Source organism: Athene cunicularia (genome assembly GCF_003259725.1).
Source record: "Athene cunicularia isolate RWA chromosome Z unlocalized genomic scaffold, athCun1 chrZ_part1, whole genome shotgun sequence".
Lineage (NCBI taxonomy): Eukaryota > Metazoa > Chordata > Aves > Strigiformes > Strigidae > Athene > Athene cunicularia.
The window spans coordinates 32,865,763-32,885,349 of record NW_020799142.1 but is presented as its reverse complement, the minus strand read 5'-3'; the positions used below and the strand labels follow the sequence as shown (position 1 = coordinate 32,885,349).

Below are 19,587 nucleotides of genomic sequence, written 5' to 3'. Positions count from 1 at the left end.
TTAAACCTGTTTGAGGGTCTCCTTGGTAGAAGATTTAAATTCTGTTGTACTCCCAGGTGAAGTTTTTGACAACGGTCGTTGCACAGTCTGATGTTTAAGCCTTGGGAAACTCTGAGAAGAGCTTGCTGCCCTAGAATTAAAAAAAATATAACATCTTGAAAGGCTTTCACAGCTTCTTTTTTCCTTCAAAATACTAAAAGGCAAGAGTTCTGAAATAAAGCAGTTTTGGGCTAACTTTTCTCCCACTGAAGTTAAGGCATCGATTTTAATCACAGACAAGTTCAATGCTGACTGCTTTCAAACACAGCACCCTACATCAACAACACTGTAGAAACTTTGTAAATTGTCTGTATCTCCATTTGGGAAATAAGTCTTTGTTTTCCCCTAAAAGATACAGAAAAATGCACCACGCAGTCAGCAGTGTGACTCTAGGCTTTAGTATTTCTATGGTATCACAGTTATTTTAACCGCGCTGCATATTGCTTTATAGGAAAATTTTCTGCCCAGAAAAATACCCACACATTTCTCTTACCTTCTTGGTCTTCCCTCAGTTCTCAGCTGTTGTTTATTTTCTGCTGTGGCAAAATTAATATTAAAATAGAAAATAATTAAGGATATAAAAAAGGGCAACTTGATTTTTTTCCCCCTTCAAAAATATTTTTGAGCACACATTAATGATGTCGGAAATAGAAATGCATAAGCAGGAACAGTATGATTACAAGCAATGCAAGCTTGCAAAAACGTTTTGAAAGCAAACTGATATTGGAGATAGCAGTTTGGCTTCAGGCTTGTTAAATTTTAAGGCTCATTCAGTCTCTAGCTTCTTTGCTTACATTTTAAAACTAGTATAATTTTTACAGTAAAATGGACACTACCAGAAATTAGATTATGAACAATAAATTAATTTAATATATCACACAGAATGCTTATTTAATGCTAATATTTTTTTCTTTGCTGAATTGGGAAATAAGAATTTGCATCACTCTTCTTAGTAGTAATTTTATCATGTTCAACATACCAAGACAGCATAAATGTCACATTGCAATGCTGGTTATCAAATTGTGTCAAACTCACAAAGCCCAGATGGCAACTGATAAAGCCGAGGGTTTGTATCATGCTAGCATGCCCCTAGTTGTTCCAAAATACATCTCCCATCAGTGTTCTCTGTTCAATGCTCTTGCACCCAGATTCTCATACACTTACATATAATAATCCTTCCCAAACAGCTCTTTCACTGAAGGAGTTTGGGAACGCAGCGTACCTCAAGGCAGCAGAGCCCATGCCTGAAACTTGTAATCCTGTGGGTACATCTACAACACTGCAAAGTGCAATTCTGCATGGAAATGAGTTGATTCTGTAGGATTTGCTGGGAGTATTACAAAGAATTTAGTAGTAAGGACTGCCACCCTAATCATTTTGTTCAGCCTGCGTATACCGTGACCTGACCATGGACACGGTTTAAGGCAGGTCACAATGAACCAGGCAGCAGCTACTCTAGAGAGACACATGCGGGAGGGAGGCTGCTTAGGCAGAAAAGAGATGATACCCCCCAGCTAGCATGGCTGCCATTCTGGGCTTGGGTAATGTCAGAGTGCTCCATGCCTGAGTAGCTTTATTGTCCAAAAAATGGGTACTAAGAGCTCGTTAAGTGTCTAAGAGTGGCTTTCTGGGAATTGTTCACTTGGATCATGGATCGAGACTTGGCGACCACTCAGTCTGACTAAGTATAACGTGATGAACGCTTTGCAAAATACATTTTCCTTCTTGATTCGTAACAAATCCCTTTGGTTTTGTCCTGCAAGACTGCTCCTCTTTGTATTAATGCCAATCAATAGGTTCTAGCTGTAAATCTTTGTCATGCAGATAACGCTTGCTTCCAGCTAGTACTGATCTTCTGCATCACTGTGAATGTAATGATGACTAGTAGCTTTAGTACCTTTAAAAATCGTTTCACCCATACAGGTAATTTTATTATATTTGTATGATGTTTCATTTACCTGTGATTTCAGAGTAGCTGGCAGCCATACGAAACAATGATGACTGCTCAGGGATGTTCCCTAGCCAATCATCCCCTCCTCTAATGTTATATTTTTCTTACGAGACAAACAGGCAAGAGATGTTGATGTTTTCTGCATCCTCCAAGCTCTTTATAAGTGACTCTTATACAGCTTTTTCTTATGGCTTCTATAAGTCACATTTTGTGCTCAAGTACAAAACTTTCAGGCTCTCAGAGTCATAGCAAAACACTCATGTTCTCATTTGCCTTATTCTGTATCATTTATCTATACCCCAGACTTGAAGGCCTTTGGAGCAGATAAACCTATGACTTGTTTGGCACATTACCTTTAGTATATGAAAATGTGCAAAATAAATGGTTAATGAGACTAGTGGTGATAAATTTTTAAGCAATAGCTTGGATAAGCAAAGTTACAGTATTTCATTTAAGTGTGTCATTTTAATTTAAAAATTAAATCCAAGATAGAACAGACTATGTTCTCCCCATGAGAAGAAAGTGCATGTATCTATACCATAACACTTTGTGCTTACATGGCATTTTCCAATATCAAAGGAGTTTTTAAAACACAGCAAAATATCACCTTCTTTTTTCTCTATATAAAGAGAGAAGGAAGAACAGAAGGGCTCAAAGTTTCATCTCTCAAATCTTATGTCCCATGTGCTAGAACTATAGATCTGTAACTGTAAGAGAGTTCAAACATTAAACACTGACATACACAAGAAGGGTGGTAAGTATATCAGGCAAATATATGTTTTAGGCTTTGAGAAACAAAAGCTTTCTTTTTGGAAAACAGCCACATACCAGTGTCCAGGACCTTTCTAGTAATTTTAGGATATTTTTGAAATTTTACAAAGTAATAGCTTTCATATTCCATCAAAATTGTCTCAAGATCAATGTTGTCACAAACTTCAAAGCCACGTAAACTTAATTTTGTCTCTTGTTCCAAAGCATTTGCAGCATCGACATACCTGGTAATTTCAAAAAGCAAAGATCAAAACACTGAGTGTTATTATCTTATCCTAATTTCTGACAGAAACAGCAAACAATGGCATTACTAAGTATATGATATTTTTAACCTGTCCACAACTTTATTTGTTATAAAAGCGTATACCCTATTTAAAAGTAATTTTCTGATTGCTTGAAAGTATTTTTAAATTATATAGGACATTTTTGTTCCAGAAACTGAAACAATATAGCAAAGTAAACTGCCAAGATATGAATAGTAGTTTACCTCCTCCTCACATTAAGCCAAGGGACCATGCTGTCGATCCACCCAACAGAGGTCAGAAGGACACATGGGAGGTCAGACACACAAAACCCCACAAACATAGAGCAGCATTATTTTAAAAACATACCCTTCCTCCATTAAATAATGCAAAATTAGAATGAGGAGGTTTTTTCGACGAGCTTCTGTTCGCATCTCATCCTGTGAATTAAGACAGAACTCTAGATCAAATGTAATATTCTCTTTATTGCTGTAAACAGCATCTAAATGTAGCCTGTGGAAACAAACAAATTAAGACAACAGCATGTAAGAACTGTAAAACAACTCACTGTTAATAAACAGAAGGAAAGTGGTTTTCAATGTAATTTTTCTTACACATTATCAGGGCTACTGGATGGGTAGAAACCTCTTCCTAGAGAAGAGAAAATTACTTTGAAGTTGGAAAAAATTACTTACTTCCCTTACTATGGTTATAGCTCTCCAACATGTTCAGGCTGCTATGAATTTCAGGGTAGGACTCTTGCAGACTTCATGCATAGTGTCTCCAAGGGCTGTGCAAGGAAGTCTTGTGCTCCAGCATGGCCATGTCCCTCCCTCTTAGAAACTGGAAACCCATTTTCTGAGTGCTGGGAGAATTCAGGATGGAGAAAAGGTCTGGGATCTGCATAACTACACTACAAAGACCAGCTGTATACTCTTGGCCTTTCCCAATTCATGGACCTTGACATAAAAACACAAGTGAAATACAGAGTACTTGAAGAATCAGAAGTTTGACATAACATTGCCCAATTTTAACACAGGATAGACCAAACTCAGGACCCAACATGCAGAAATTTCAATATGGAGTCAGTCCTACAGTTTTCTTCACACAGATTGGACAACCCAACGTCATTCACAAATGGTGTAATGATAAAAACAAGGCAGTGCAAAACATCTTTATCATCATTCAGTGATGCTACATGGGGGGGGGGGGGGGGAGCATAAAGTGGAATATCAAGTAGAGCAAAGGGGGTGATGGAAGCAGAAATCTTGTAAGATACTGGAACAAAGCCTTATGCTGCTGAAACATGCCATATATGCAGAGTGTCTGCAGAGAAACCCTGAGATTTAGTTATAACAGAAGTTGCTACAAGGAAAGCTCTAGAAATCAGCATATCGACTTCGGTCTGTCTCATTGGGTTTGAAGCTGGAACTGCAGGAAAAGCAGGTATGGCCAAGCCTGCATTTAGCCAAATGAATTATTTCTTTTCTCTTTTAAGATGCTGACCTTCAGCACTGAGAGTTAGACTTGCTGATCCTTATGGGTCCCTGCCAACTTGAGGTATTCTATCATTCTATGATTACTTACGAGGACCCAGTGTGAGCATGAAAGAGTGACATTTATTCAGTGGATGGAGAAAGAGCAGTAGTTTCTGTTGCTTGCATAGCACATATATAATTCTGATCATGTTGCATACTAATGCACACACAGACTCCTGCTTCCACCCCCAGTTTCCCTCCTTTCTGTATCCTCTCCCAAGAAAAAGCCTAGCTCAAGTGTTAGGAACCTCCACGTGACAGATCCACAAATCTTTATCCTCTTCATACTGGAAATAGAGCCCCAGCGTCTGTAAAAAATTACTTCTGCTGCTCTCTGCCAGTGCCTGGCACACGAACAAGCCAAAGAATTACTACTGACCAAGGCTTATGCTTTCAAATCCCACAAGATGTGTAAAAGGCATATCCATACACAAAGACAATTACGCTATTCTCCTTCTGGTCTCTTGGAAGGAAGCATCATTATAGTAAACTGTGGATATCAGAGAATCACTTATTCCTACATGCAGAGGTGTTTTTGGCTGGTGCAGTACTGCAAGTCCAATTTACCTCTTTAGTGTGCCTTTCCTTTATCAGATTAGACCTAACTGCTCCCCCTGCGCTGTACATAGCAGTGGGTATCATATAGCATTCTGATGCTAATTTAAACACTTGTGGCAGCACAATCAGCGATAGGGTTTTTTAAAAAAAAAAAACCTAACACCTCTCTGTGTGTTCGTCAACGAGTAAAAAGTACTGGGTAGAGCAGACAAAAGGTGTCCCAGTATAGCATATATTTTCAGATGTGGGGCCATCTAGTGACACAACTAAGAAAGGGCTGGGGGTTTGCTTTTAACGTTTCCTGTGGGGTGAAAGTGTGTTTGTATTAATAGAAAGATCGGTAGAATCCACATTCTGGTGTTTGAGAGAGAAGAATTAAATTGACTGGGGAAAAGGGAAGAAACCATACCCCACTTCTAGACTTTACTATCTTTAAAACCCCCTTGATAAAGTTATGCGGCCGCTCTGAGTCCATAAGGAAGCTACAACACTGTTTGCCTTTCAGTGGTGGTACAAAGATTTTTCTAACCATTTTAGGGAGGAAGAGTGATGTATAAATGATTGGTAGATCAGTAACTCTTGAATGAAGTTGACTTGTTCCTGAGAGGTGTTACAAGAAACGAACCAATTCTGGGAACTGCCATGAGCAAAGAGAAGACAGCGACATCCTGGGATGAAAGATCTTTTCATTCTCACTGTTTTGAGATGCTGGTGTTTGGAAAATACATTTTGAATTGTGGACCTTTCACCATTTCACCTGGATCATCTGAATCTTCTGAATCAAGCTTGGATGTGCAAGAAGGAAGCTGGAGTCATCACTCATTGAGAGTCCCACCTGTCTTCTAAATGTAACTACTCCTGCTGTTTTATGCTGAGAAAAATGGACTGTTGTGTTTGCCACATAACAAAAAGTAAGATCACAGCTACCTCTGAATATTTAAACACAGTTTGAAAACATAGTGGTTGCCATAGAAGACAAACCCACCAAATGTTTCATGTTTTAGTATTTACAGTAATAGTCTGATGAGAGAGGAATTGCATCTGCCTGATGAGCTGACAGGGCTCACAATACTTCACTGGAAATTTCCTTGCAAAGAATTTGCATTCTGATATGTCTTCTGTTGGTGTGCATCTCACTAGGTTACTCCTGATATCCTTAAAGGCATTTTAAATTCTAGTATAAATAGTGATAGAGTGATGGGCAGCATCACAAATATTCTAAGTAATGACCTGCTTTGGGTATAGGATAACATTTTGTCTATGTTTGTGCAACCCAGTTCAGCCTTAACATACTGATATTCATCCTGTTGCACTGACCAAACAGAAGTGAAAGTGAACCTTTACCTCAAAAAAAAGCCCCACCTAAAAATCAGGAGATGCTTTAGACTGAGATGTTCATTCTGTCTTTACCCTGTGTTAATACAAATGCGAAAAGCAGTCGTTAATTTGAGGAATCAGACATCTGTCCAAAGAAAATTAACTAGAGTCATTAATCAGCTGATTAACTGACAAAGACTTGCATTAGACTGGATCTGAAAAACAGAACAGAGATGTTAAAATCTCTGATCCCAGTTCCATGGAGTTTCTATAAAACAAAAATTAATGACCTTTCGACACGCAACTGTTACCAAATCAAAAACCTTGTGAGTCAGCAGCACACAAATCATTGCTTTCTTGACCAACCCCACAAAGCCACATCTCCCTGTCTTTCACCAATCTTATTTTAGCACGTACTCATTACAGGAGGTAAGTGAACCTCTACGTGTGTCAGTGCCACCAGCAGCTTTAGCTGTCCACTCACAGCTCTCTGCCCGTGCTGGTCTCCTTTCCTGAACTCCAGTTTATTCTCTAAGGACTGATTCCCACTGCAAGTATATCCACAAAACAACATGCCTGCCACAGTACAGATATTAACACTGCCCAGGACTTCAGCTGTGCTTAGAGAGAAAATGGTAAATCTTATGCAGCATGAAAAAAATTGGAGTACTTACGAGTGCAAAGTTACTTAAAATTCAGTTTAGCTTTATAGTGATTTAGCCTTCCTGTTTAATTAGTATTTAGAATTGCATGTTGTTTATAGCCACTGGTATTTCAATAGATGTTTAAGTGTTTAAAGTTTAATAAGCTTCCATTCTTAAAAGAACAAAAAATGTATGTAATTAAATTTTCAATTACTATAGGGGATTTTGGGGTCCATGCAATTAATAAAAGCTTAAGGCACTTGAGTGTGATCTTGTTTTAAAAACTAAACAGTTGAGCACTTAACTGATTAGCTCCAACACAGTGTATTTTATTTATTTCTATCTTAACAAAAGTAGTAAGTATTCCTTTCTTTTCAGACATTTAAAATTACACTGTTAAGAGTCCTGCATCTTTAAATGTAATTGTTCATTTAGTCATCTCCATACCTTTTACTAAAATGCATTTACATTATAAATCAACCTAGTCTCTCGTGTAATTCCATCAAATTAATGGACCTACTAAAAGATTAATTTAACCTTATAATGTTTCATTATCATTTGAGCCTATATCTCTGCGTGACTATATTTGATAGCATGAAGAAAAAAGTTACAGTCTGAAAAGCTTGGAAATGTTTACTATGGTAATACTGTGCCCTTGTACATTCAACTGAAGCAGTCAAGATGAGTTCAGAGGGATCTGTGATCAAGAATTCAGACAAGAGGCATGTGGTTAGCTCTGTAATCACACAGGGAAAGATCTTATCCTAATACACACACAGTGTCCTTTCCCCCTTGTGCTGTTGGGATCCCCAGATAGCTGCCAAGTATGAGGTTCCTCAGACCAAGCTGTGCCAGGATATAGAGTAGCTGAGGCATGACAGGCTCACCCAGTTTTCCTCCTCCCTCCACCACTGTATCACCACAGCTTTCCCTCTCCCTTAGTCCTCTGCATCTTGTATTTGCAGCCTTGCCAGGCTTTTTAAAAGTCTGATGTTCAATTATTGCTTGGCTTGGTGACAGTATTTTTTTGAGAAAAACAGACAGAGAAGGGTGAGTTTTAAACAAGGTATAACTTGACTGCCATTGAATAGGATTTCCCAGCACAAAGAAAAGGCGATTCTTTACTCTCTTCTCTCTTCCAGATTATACAAGCCTGCTGCAAACAATAGAGCTGGCAAAGTTTCTCAAGAAGGATTACAAATAGCTTTCATAATTAAAGACATACAGCAAGCTCACCACAGAAGTTCAACTGTCCTAGTAGCAACACTAGGATGCATGCGAGAGACGTTACGTTTAAAATCTAAAGACATTTTATAAATTGAGTTTTGTGTGCTGAAAAAAAAACAACTTCTGATTCCTCCCCCCACTGCAATAGTTACATGCTGTCCTTCATTAATTCATGCGCCAATGCTGAGCCACTCACAGACCACTGTTTTCTCCCTCTTTTAACAGGAACAGTGCTGAAGCCAGGATTTACACTGCCAAGACTTCACTAATTTGAAGTGATATATATTATGAATACATAAAAATGAGTAGACACAAAGTATGGTGAATTATTAAATGATACAAATAAAGGATGCTGAATTTACAAATTAACTAATAAGCACTAACTCTCCCATTTGTATGAATTTGCAAAGTTCTACTGAAATTTACAATAATATTCTGTCAAGAATATTTAACAGAACAAACATAGGAAATATTTAACAACTAAAACCAGTGAAATGCCTCACAAATTTCTTTGATAGTAAAACTACACTGGATGGCCAAGAACAGCCAAATAATATAATTTATGCACATTTTTTTAAACCCTTTTCCCCAAAATTGCTATAAAATAATGATTTCCATTATATAGAATACATTAATGGACAATGCATTACAGATACAGGCAGAAATTCCAGTAATTATTTAGTGCTACAAATTAATGATGTAGCAGCCTAACTTTTAGGTACTGCATTGAAATACTGCAATTCAGAAAACAGAAATTAAGTATCTAGGCTCCCTCCAACGAAGTCAAGAACCTTAGAGCAAGAATCAGAGAATCCTTTCAGTAGCTTCAGGGTGTTTCTTAGTCAGTTCTAGACGACTGGCTTAAGAAAAAGTAGACTCCAAACTTCTGCCCTCTGCAGAATATGAACACCTCCCTCTACTCTATACCCAAAGTATAAACTCCAATTTCATGTCCATCTTGTGAAATGCCATGAAGAAGTCAGTTTTCAAGGCAAAACAACCCAAACACAATGGTACAGCTCACAGGGAACAGTTCTTGAGCTCCAGGTCCTATTCCCATCGTTGTTTCTGCATTTAGTAGTCACACCCATCCTTGGGACCAGGGCCACCCAAATCCGAATCAGACCCCTTTTCCCTCTCGTCTTCCTTCTGCACATTAAAACACCGTTTTAATACCACACTTTAGGGCACCACCGTCAGTGGTTAGGATCCGAATTCACTTTAGGGGTCAGAGACTGTGCTGGAGGCTCCCATTCCTAGGTAAATATATCATCTACTAATCAGAGGTTGACATAACCTAAAAGTCGGGCTCAGAACCTCTCCCCAAACTACCTTTTCGTGAGCAATCCAGTGCTATCCATGCATAGTGGGGACTTGTTTATGCATACAGATCACCTAACACCTTTCTGGGAAGGTCCTGCAGTGCAGCTTCATAGTCTTAACTCTAGTTGAATCTGACCGGCAGATGGAAGCAAAAGAACAGATTAAGAAATGTAGCAAAATCCTGCTGCTTCTGGGCTTGCTGGAGCCCGACCCATCCGTGGGACGGAGGCATAGTGGGAGTGTACAGCCCTGATTTACAAAAAGGGACCTGGGGGCGGAATACGGGCTTGTCCTCCTCGGGTGCACCTGCTCCTGCTGTGACCAGGGGAGCAAGGGGCCCTGCCCTGCGGCGCGGAGCGGCGAGGACAAGCAGCACTTCCCTCCTGTACAGGGAAGGGAAACGAGAAGGGAGGAGTGCGCCAAGTCCCCACCCCGAGGGAGAGCCAGAGCCACCTCCAGGTGGATAAAACACTCAGCAATACCTCCGCCGGCGTGTCACTGCCAACCGCCCCCCCCGGCCCTTTCCCGCCTGCGCACTGCGCGCCGCTCCCCTGCGCCTGCGCAGAAACGCCCCTCCCGATTTCCATGGCAACGCGGCCGCGCGGCCGCCCGTCCTGCCGGTTCTTACCGCCTCCCTCGCCCGGTGGGTGGTTCTCAGCGTTTGGCAGGAGAGCTCCATCGCGGCGGCCACGGCCACGGCCACGGCCACGGCCGGCCACAGCCCGCGGGGAAAGTCACTGCGAGGGCAGCGGGCTCCGTGCGGGAGAGGCCCGCCCTACCTCCCGCACACAGCCAATCGAGACGCCGAAGGGTGAAAGATTGCCCGCAGAGCCACCCAATCATAAGTGGCCGTTTGAAGGATAGGCCAATCGCAGTAGGGCGGTAAGGCGGGGGTAGCAGTAGCGCTGGCCAATCGGCAGTAGGCTCACCTGAGCAGGGCGGTGGGGTGGTTTGTGGAGCTGTGAGGGAGTGGCGGCGCGCTGGGCTGAGGGCGGGCCGCGCCAAACCAAACCGAACCAAACCAAACCAGTCCACGGTTAAACATGCCCAGTTCGCTCAGAGAAGGAATGCGGGGTGCGCCTGAGGAGAAGCAGGTGCCGTCAGCCCCTCACACCAAGCATGGGCATGGCGGTGGGCCTTAAAATGGAGGCCAGCAGCATGGGGGTGCTGAGGGAACGCAGGGCTGTGAGAAGGGCCCTTTTCAGGGCACCCGAAAGCCGTTGCTAAACTTGGCTGCCTGACTGCTGCAGCCTCATGGGTTCGGGATGTGAATTGCTGGTGGGGTGAGTGGTGTGGGTGTTGGATACTGTTTGGCTTCAGTCCAGCTGGAGTAGACATTAAAAACAGAAAAAAAAAAAATCTCTGAATATACATAAAAGGCAAGCTAGAGCATGCAAATGGCTTGCTCGCTGGCAGCCACAATGGCACAAAGCAGGATGGAAGAGGTCAGAGTGGTGAAGAACAATCCTCTGGAAACAGCCGGTCCTCTCGTATGCAAACGCTTTCCAGCCAGCCAGCAGCAGGCGCAAGCTCTCCCCAAGTCCTGCCCTTGGAGACCCACAGCCACTCAGTTCCACCAGCTGTTCCTGGACAGGGTAACTACCAGATTCTTTGTATCCATGCCACGCTATGCTTGCTTACCATCTCATCCCCGTATACACGTTTTCCAGACATCCAGACCTTCTTCCAGATGCTGTCTTCTCAGTATAGCCATCAGTATCCCAAAAGGCCTCATCCTTTTGATGGAACCCTGTTTCTACTCCAGAATGTTTCTCCAGCCCTCTTCCTACACTCTCCCAATCTGGTGTAAGGCAACACAAACTTTATGTTCCCTCAAGCTCCCTTCACTAATACAATTCCAATTGCACATACTCATAACATCTCTCTCTCCTTTCAGTATGTCTTCATCTCAAGGATGTCCTAAGCAAAAACATGACTTCAGCGCACGTTAACTGCTCAGTTAGTTACACTGCAAAAGTACTTTCATCTTGTTAAGCATCTAATTTAATACATACCTTTTTTGTTAAATTTGTCCCATTCATCATGAAGTTTTCAAAGTGTATCAGATTAATGTTCCTGCATTCAACCTAGGTCCTCTCCTACTAGACTTTGTATTTAATTTTGTGGCCTTAAGTTGGTAGTACAGCAGGTAATAATGCATTCATTTTCCATTACTGGCGTGCTTCTGTTTTATGGCTCTGAAAGACAAGTTCCTGTAATTAAAGTTAAGATTCAAGCCATCCCAGTTAGGTTTCCAAAATCATACTGTTTCTGTTGAGAGAATATCCCAGGTTTTTGGCTTTCCTTGAGAGAGTTCTCTACCAGTCTCTTAAAGGGGTAGCACTATCTTCATATGTGGTTTGTTACTGTTTTGGTGGACAGAGTGTCTTCAATTCTTAGAACACAAACTTGAGGGTAACTTTCATCATACATTTGTGATGAATCTTTCAAACTGACTTTGGAGACAAATGCACACCCACAGTCGGGGAGGTTGTGTTCAGGACCCCACAAAAGCTCGGGCAGTTAAATCTGCAAGGGCAGACTTCTGCAGCTGAACAGTGTTGGTTGGCAGGATCAAGGTGTCCCCAAACAATTCAAGAACAAATAAAGAAATCATGCTAGGGCACTCATTATCTAGGCCTTACATTCAATAAGCATCATTTAATAAAACTAATAACCTCCAGGTAAACAACTTTATCAAATATTTAAATATCTCCCTGCTGTGCTTATAACAAAAATATAGGTGTAACACTCTAGTATGTCAGGACAGTGGAAAACTAATTAACATGTGTTTCATCATCAAAGTTGATTAGAATATAAAAATAAGAAGAAATTCGATTTCTAATTTACATTTTATCTATATATATCTACTGAGTCTGACACCACTTTAGTTAACTCCACTGTATGTCTTGACAGAGAAGACTATTTCCCATCTAAGCTCTGTTTTGTCAGTTAGCTGCACAGAAGGTGCAGATACAAAGCACCCATATGTACAATTTCTTTCCAATACATAAAATATCCAACTCAGAACATCTTGTCTTGTAATCAGAGCCCATATTTTTATCGGCAGGGGAGCAATTAAGGGGGTCTGTGAGCCTCTGTGCTTTGACAGTTTTAAACCTAACACAAGGGGGCTGTGGGCACTGAGCAGCATCCCATCACATTTTTGCCATCCACTTTCTCTAGTGTTACATTGAAAAATAAATGGCTGTGGGATAGAAAAGATGATGGAGAAGTCTCAGGCTGGCCTCGTAAAGTTCCCTCCTTTAAACACAGCATACACACACACAAAATATCTACCTTTGACTGAATCATGTCAGACCCCCCCCAGTCACTGTCTGTAATTCATTTTCAGTTGTATTAGCAGCTGGTTAAGCAGCACAGGAGGCATTCGTTGAGGTATAATGCTTATGAGTGTAATTGCTGCAATGCTGGGAGCAGCTGTAGGGAGGGTTTTTTTGTTGTTTTGTTTTTAACTGTCTGCAGTGCGTCTGTGGGAGGCAGGGAGAATTTATTTAGAGGCTCAGATGTCCCAATTTCAGTAGGTAACACAGCTGTGGGAAGAGTCAGTGCTTGTATAGACAGGCTATGCATAGTCCTAGAAAGATGACTAAAGAAAGCTGAAGCCCAGATGTTTGGGTTTTTTCCTAACAAGTCTAACTCAATTTAGGGGGCAGGATGCTTAGTCCTTATAGGCTCCCTTCTTACCTTAATTAAAGCCTATTGGGAAAACAAAGTAATTGCTGCATTGATGTGCTATCAGATGGGAGTTGTTGTGGATTGAGCTCAGAGGGCAGCTGAGTACCACGCAGCCACTCGCTCCCCTCTTCTCCCCCAGTGTGGGAAGGAGAAAAAAGGAAAAGGCTCAGGAATTGACATTAGGACAGAGAGGGGTGACTCACCCATTATGGTAATGGGCAAAAGACAGACTCATCAGGGGAAGAAAAAAGAATATGAATTTAATTCAGACACTAGTAATAACACTTATCAGACAGTAGGACTGTGAGAAGCATTACCACATCTTGAAAACATCTCCTCCCACACCTCATTTCCTTCTGGGCTTAGCTTTGCTCCCCACATCTCTTATCTGCTCCCTCCCCAGCAGCACAGGGGCAGGGAATGGGGGTTATAGTCAGTCCTGCCACTTCATCCCCCTCTGGAGGGGGCTGACACATGACTTCTTGTCTTCTTCCCCTGCTCCAGCTTGGTCTCCCTCTCATGGGAGAGAGCCCTCCATGAACTTTCTCTGACATGAGTCACTCCCACAGGCCGCAGCGTTTCCCCAAGATGTGTTGCAGTCCTCCTAGCACTCAACTACAACAGCAGGGGTGTCTTCTTCCCATAGAGTCCTGGCCTCCATTAACCGCAGCTGCCTGCTCTGGTGTGGTGTCCTCCACAGGCTGCAAGTCAGCATCTGCTCCTCTGGTGACCCCCATGGGTAGCAGGGGCTGTGTGTGCAGCCCTATCATCTCACCAGAGGGTACGGGGGGCTCTGTGCTCTGCCACACCTCCCCTGTTCCTCCCACTGACCTCAGAGTTCATATACATGTCCTGCCCATGACTCCAACTCCTTCTCCCAGGTCCCCCTTTGCGGGAGATATGGACACGCACACAGCCAGTATGATCAAGCAATGCCAATTTATTGAAGGTAAGCAAGCCCTTTTATAGGTTTCTCCTGTGCACGCGAACGGTACATGGTGCAGTCCTTATGACTGGACAGTTAGCTTTGTCCACGTGCTTCAAGCCTTCTCACGATTGGATAATAAGCGCCACACTCAAATGTCTTTCTCCGCCCAACCCATCTCCTGGAGTTGGTTGCTGAGTTCTTCGTTCTATGTCCTTGCCGAGGCGTGCACATGTGTAGGATTGCTCACATGTCCATTATCTCCCAACATATCCCTCTTTTTGTTTTTGAGCAATCCACATTCTGTGTGGGCTTTTTTGCAATGATTGTTAATACAACAAACTAAGCATGGCAAAATAATAACAAACATAACAATTCTAACAATTCCAACAATTTTAACAACTTCAACAATTCCCCCTTGTAACAACTTCTCAACTATCCTGTGAACATAGTTAACTTTCCTACATAACTTGGGCCCCTACTGGTTTGGAAGGGATTTCAATAAACACATTCAGAATTTATGAGCATTAATCAATTAGAACCATTGCAAGGTTTAGGATTGTGAGCTTGACCTTCTTTCCAAGGCCACACCCAATTGAGATGGAACCTACCGTAAGCCATGATCTGTAAGCACACACATATAACCTCTGCCAGTTAATCGTACTTTAACAGGTCTTTCCCCTTGCCCAGTATTTAAATTTTTAAACATAACTAACGGTTGCTGTGTGCCCATAGATTGTTCAGCATCACCCTTTATTGCTAAACTGTGAATCATCATTTGTGGTTCTTGACGTTCTCCTGTAAGCCTCAAAAAATTCAAAATACATAAAACTTTGTTCAGCTGGCATCATACTTGACATTCCCCCTTTTTGTTTTTGAAGCATTTGCTTCAGAGTTTGATGAGCTCGTTCAATGATTGCTTGTCCAGTGGGAGAGTGTGGAATTCCTGTGCAGTGCTTAATGCTCCATAAGATACAGAAGTGTTGGAAGCGTCCAGAAATATTGCTGGACCATTGTCTGTTTTGATCTTTCTTGGCACTCCAAGTACAGCAAAAGAACTATATAAATGTTTTTCAACATGTTTAGCTGTCTCTCCAGCTTGAGCTGTAGCCCAAATAGCCATGGAGAAGGTATCAATAACAACGTGTACATATTTTAACCTACCAAATTCTGCTATGTGAGTAACATCCATTTGCCATAACTGCAAAGGTGATAGGCCCCGTGAGTTAACTACTGTTCCCAGGCCAAATCTTATTTTTTGACAGGATGGGCAAGAGGCAACAATGCTCTTCGCATCTTCAAGAGGAATTTTAAATTATTTATGCAACATTTTTGCTGATTGATGCAAAAAATTGTGAGATTCTCTAGCTTGTGCAAACAAATTTGGAGAGGGCCCAGACCAAGCTGGAGCAACCAATTGATCAGATAGTTCATTTCCATACCCCAGTCCTTCTTTGGATTAGTGACTTCTGATGTGAGTAATAAAGTAGACAACCCTTCTCTGATCAAGAGTGTGAACTAGTTGTTGCAACAGTTTCCCTAAGTGTTTATTTTTTATTTCTTTTACTTGTCCTCGTTCAATCCTTTTTACTACTCCTACTACATAGAATGAATCAGACACTACATTTAATCCCAAATTTGGCCAGGACGAAAATGCCCACAAAACTGCTTGGAGTTCTGATGTTTGCAAGGAATCTTCTCTTTGGCCTTGAACGAGGTGATATTTCCATTCCTCTCCTTCTAACCATGTACATGCAGCTTGCTTTGATTTTTTCCCTGCATCTGTAAAAACTGTTAACTCTTGAACTGGTACTTCTGATTGCACTGGGAAATTTTCAATTACTTGGTTCATTAACAATGGTAGTAATCGATGTGCTGGATAAACATCAGACAGTTGGCCAGTATAATCTTCAAGAGCAACTTGTAATGCCTCAGAATGTCTAAGCAGCCATTCTAAATATTCTTGTATTAGTGGGACAATAATAGTTTGAAGATCAGTACCTGTAATTTCAATAATTCTGTGTCTGCCCTTCATAATTAACTGTGATACCAATTCTGCTCTTGTTATGGTTTTCTTAGGGGTATGTGCAGTAAAAACCCACTCTAGGATTCGCAATGGTTGTCTTTGTTCTGAGTTCCATTGCATAATGATGGCTAATGGATATTGTCTATTTCCCCCACTATTGATAATCATCAATTGCACTGGGAGTTCCAATTGTATTCATTGTGCATGACACGACTCTATCTTATCTGTAATTTTCTGCAAAGCAATTTTATGTTCCTGTGTCAAGGCTTTTTTGCTATCAGCTTGAACAGTAGTGTTCAATAATGGCATTAATGGCTTTAAATCATCATTGGTAATACCACATAAATTTCTGACTCATTGGATATCTCCAATCATTTTTTGGACATCATTTAATGTCTGAACCTGTGTGTTAATTTTTAATTTCTGTGGACGAATAGTGGCATTGGTTATTGTCCACCCTAAATACTTCCAAGGAGAGGTAGACTGTATCTTTTCAGGGGCTATTTTCAAACCTATATTGGACAGTTCCTTTTGCAAGTGACCTAATATAACTTCTGATTGCATGTGTTCCCCGCCTATTAATATATCATGCATGTAATGGTAAATAATTAGTTGGGAAAACCTTTTTCTGACTGGTTCCAGTGCCCAGGCAACAAAGATTTGACACATAGTGGGAGAATTCTTCATCCCTTGAGGTAACACTACCCAATGATACCGTTTTGCTGGCTCAGCCTTATTTATAGATGGTACAGAGAATGCAAACTTTTCCCTGTCATCCTCATGAAGTGGAATGGTGAAAAACCAATCCTTTAGATCAATGATTAATATTGACCAAGACTCTGGTATCATGGAAGGAGAAGGTAAGCCTGGCTGTAAAGATCCCATGGATTCCATTACTGCATTGACTGCTCTTAAATCATGTAACAATCGCCATTTGTTGTTCCTTTTAGGAATAACAAAAATTGGAGTATTCCAGGCACTTTGTGACATAACGATATGTCCTGCTTGCAATTGTTCTTCAACTAACTGATGGATAATTTGCAGCCTTTCTTGTTTCAGTGGCCATTGATCTATCCACACGTGTGTTTCTGTTTTCCATTTAAGTTTGAGGATAGGCTGCTCATCAATGGCCATCACTAAGAAGGCTGTGTAACCAATGTTGTTCTGACCTGGCTCAGGACATCTCGTCCAAGTAACGTGATAGGAACTTGCATCACATAAGGTTTTATGGTAACCTGAGCCCCATCAGGAAATTTAATTACAATGGGATTTTTACTAATTCTGGTGGCTTGGGACCCCCCAATGCCAAACACTCCTGTGGCCGCCACAGTGGTAGGCCATGAAGCAGGCCATTGTTGGGCTGATATAATTGTAATGTCGGCCCCTGTATCTACCAACATTTTCAGTTTTTTCCAAGTCCCATCAAGGGATTGGATAACCATTTCACATTCTGGTTTTCCTCGGTTTATATCAAGAGACCGATATACTTGCGGTTGTCTGGTTGATCCAAATCCACCAGTTCCTCGATTACCTTCCCCTATATTTGGAACACAGGCTTTAACCGGTACAAGCTGGGCAATTCTGCTGCCTTTGGGAATAAACACAGGTGGGGTTAGGGTTTGAACCATTATTTTTACAACACCAGTATAATCTGCATCAATTACTCCCAATAATACTTGAATGACTTGGCGAGTTGTTGATGATCTCCCTATTAAGAGAGCACTTAACCCAAATCCTAATGGTCCTTTCACATTACTATCCACTAAGTGGACCTTCTGATCTTGTATTGTGATGTCTACTGCTGTTTCCATGTCCACTCCGGCACTCCCTTCTGTGGCAGAGGTGAGATTGGACAGGAAACCACCTCCTGCCCCTGATTCTGAGCTTGCCATACACTCCTTATTTGTGTCTGTGCGCGAGAGGGATTCGCGCTCCTTCTCAAGTTTTCCGAATGGTTTCTACACTCCTTAGTATGGTGATTATCTCTATGACAATTATTACACCTTTTTTGAACCTGTGTACTTTTGCATTGTGCTTTAAAGTGACCTTCCTTGCCACACTTATAGCACTTCTTCCCTCTTTTTACTCCCCTGTCTTTATTTTGGAAAAATGGTGCAACCATCTCGCGCACAGCAGCCGCATAAGCTGTAACATTAGCTTGCTGCATCCCTCTATTGGTTAATTCAATCATGTCAGCTACAGATGCTCCTTGTGGGAGCATAACTAACAATCGCTTGGTGGATGAGTTGGCATTCTCAAAGGCCATTAGTTTGAACATGTTCTCTTTCATTTCCAAGGTCATTTCAGGTTTCTGTTCAAGAGAGTCATAGAGGCGATCTACAAATTTAGAATAAGGCTCATTAAGACCTTGTTTTACTGTTACAAATTTATCTTGCCATTTCCCTTCTGTATCACGCACGGACGTTAGGGCTTGACAAGCTATTGACTGCGATAGTCGCAACACTTCATTAGAGAAATTGACTTGTAGATCTACTGTTGCAAAGGGTCCTGTACCTAACAATACTTGTGCTTGAACGAGATAAAGTGGATCACCTTGTGGTCGCGGCTGAGCTTGCTCATCATTAGCTAATTTAGCCCATGCACTTTCAAACAACATTTTTTGAGATGGAGTTACTATAACTGCTGCTATTTGATCAATATCTTTTGGAATTAACAGTGATGATGAAAAAATATAATTAATAATTTGTTTTGTTAATTGATGATGAAGACCATTTTGCATTACTGAAGCTCTAGCCTTTTCAAGCAATTTCCAATCTAAAGGGTCCCATGCATTAGTACCACTAACACTATTAATAGAAACAGGAAACGCTTGTTCACTTTCAGGAATAAAAGACCCCTCCACTATCGCATCTCTGATAATCCCTTTCCATCGGCGTGCGGCCACAGAGGCACTCTGCACCTGTGAAGAAAAAAGATGTGAAGTTGTAGGGTGAGACGAGGGAAGCGCAGCCTCCGCCTGTGATGAGAGCAAGAATGGATTAGAAGCAGGTACTGGAACCGCATAGTCAGGTGGCGGGTCAGGAGCAGACGGTTGCAGTTGCTTGCCAGATGAAAAGGTACACGATCTGCGCTCCATCTTCTCCTCCCGTGTTGCAGCCAGTTTTCCAAGCTTGTCTGTAAGTTGCAAGAGTGGAGTTCCTCTGTTTGAAACGCCGACTGGTGAGGCGGGGGTTCTCTCCCCGCGAGGAAGGCGCAGGCGGCGGTACGTCGGTTCTGCCCCCTGCCGGGCTCCGGCGGCTCCCGTTCTCCTCCCGCGCGGCGCCAGCGCACTTCTGGCATCGCCCGCTCCCTCCCGCGCAGCTCCCG

General features: G+C 41.8%; 1 protein-coding gene across 5 annotated transcripts in view; it reads right to left on the bottom strand.

Moving 5' to 3' along the window:
* KATNAL2 (katanin catalytic subunit A1 like 2) overlaps positions 1–10,367 on the bottom strand; it is a 33,481-nt gene extending 23,114 nt beyond the window's left edge. For 2 of the 5 annotated variants that reach the window (XM_026865400.1, XM_026865403.1), the window contains exons 1-5: positions 10,239–10,367; positions 3,373–3,443; positions 2,819–2,985; positions 533–575; positions 7–130 (exon numbers count right to left, since the gene is read on the bottom strand). In XM_026865400.1, the coding sequence (XP_026721201.1) occupies positions 7–130; positions 533–575; positions 2,819–2,985; positions 3,373–3,443; positions 10,239–10,289 (456 nt within the window). In that variant the 5' untranslated portion in view covers positions 10,290–10,367. Of the gene's footprint in view, positions 1–6; positions 131–532; positions 576–2,818; positions 2,986–3,372; positions 3,444–3,571; positions 3,655–10,238 lie in introns of all 5 variants that reach the window. The other 3 variants (XM_026865401.1, XM_026865405.1, XM_026865404.1) reach the window with 3 other exon arrangements.
* Positions 10,368–19,587: the final 9,220 nt, after the last annotated feature.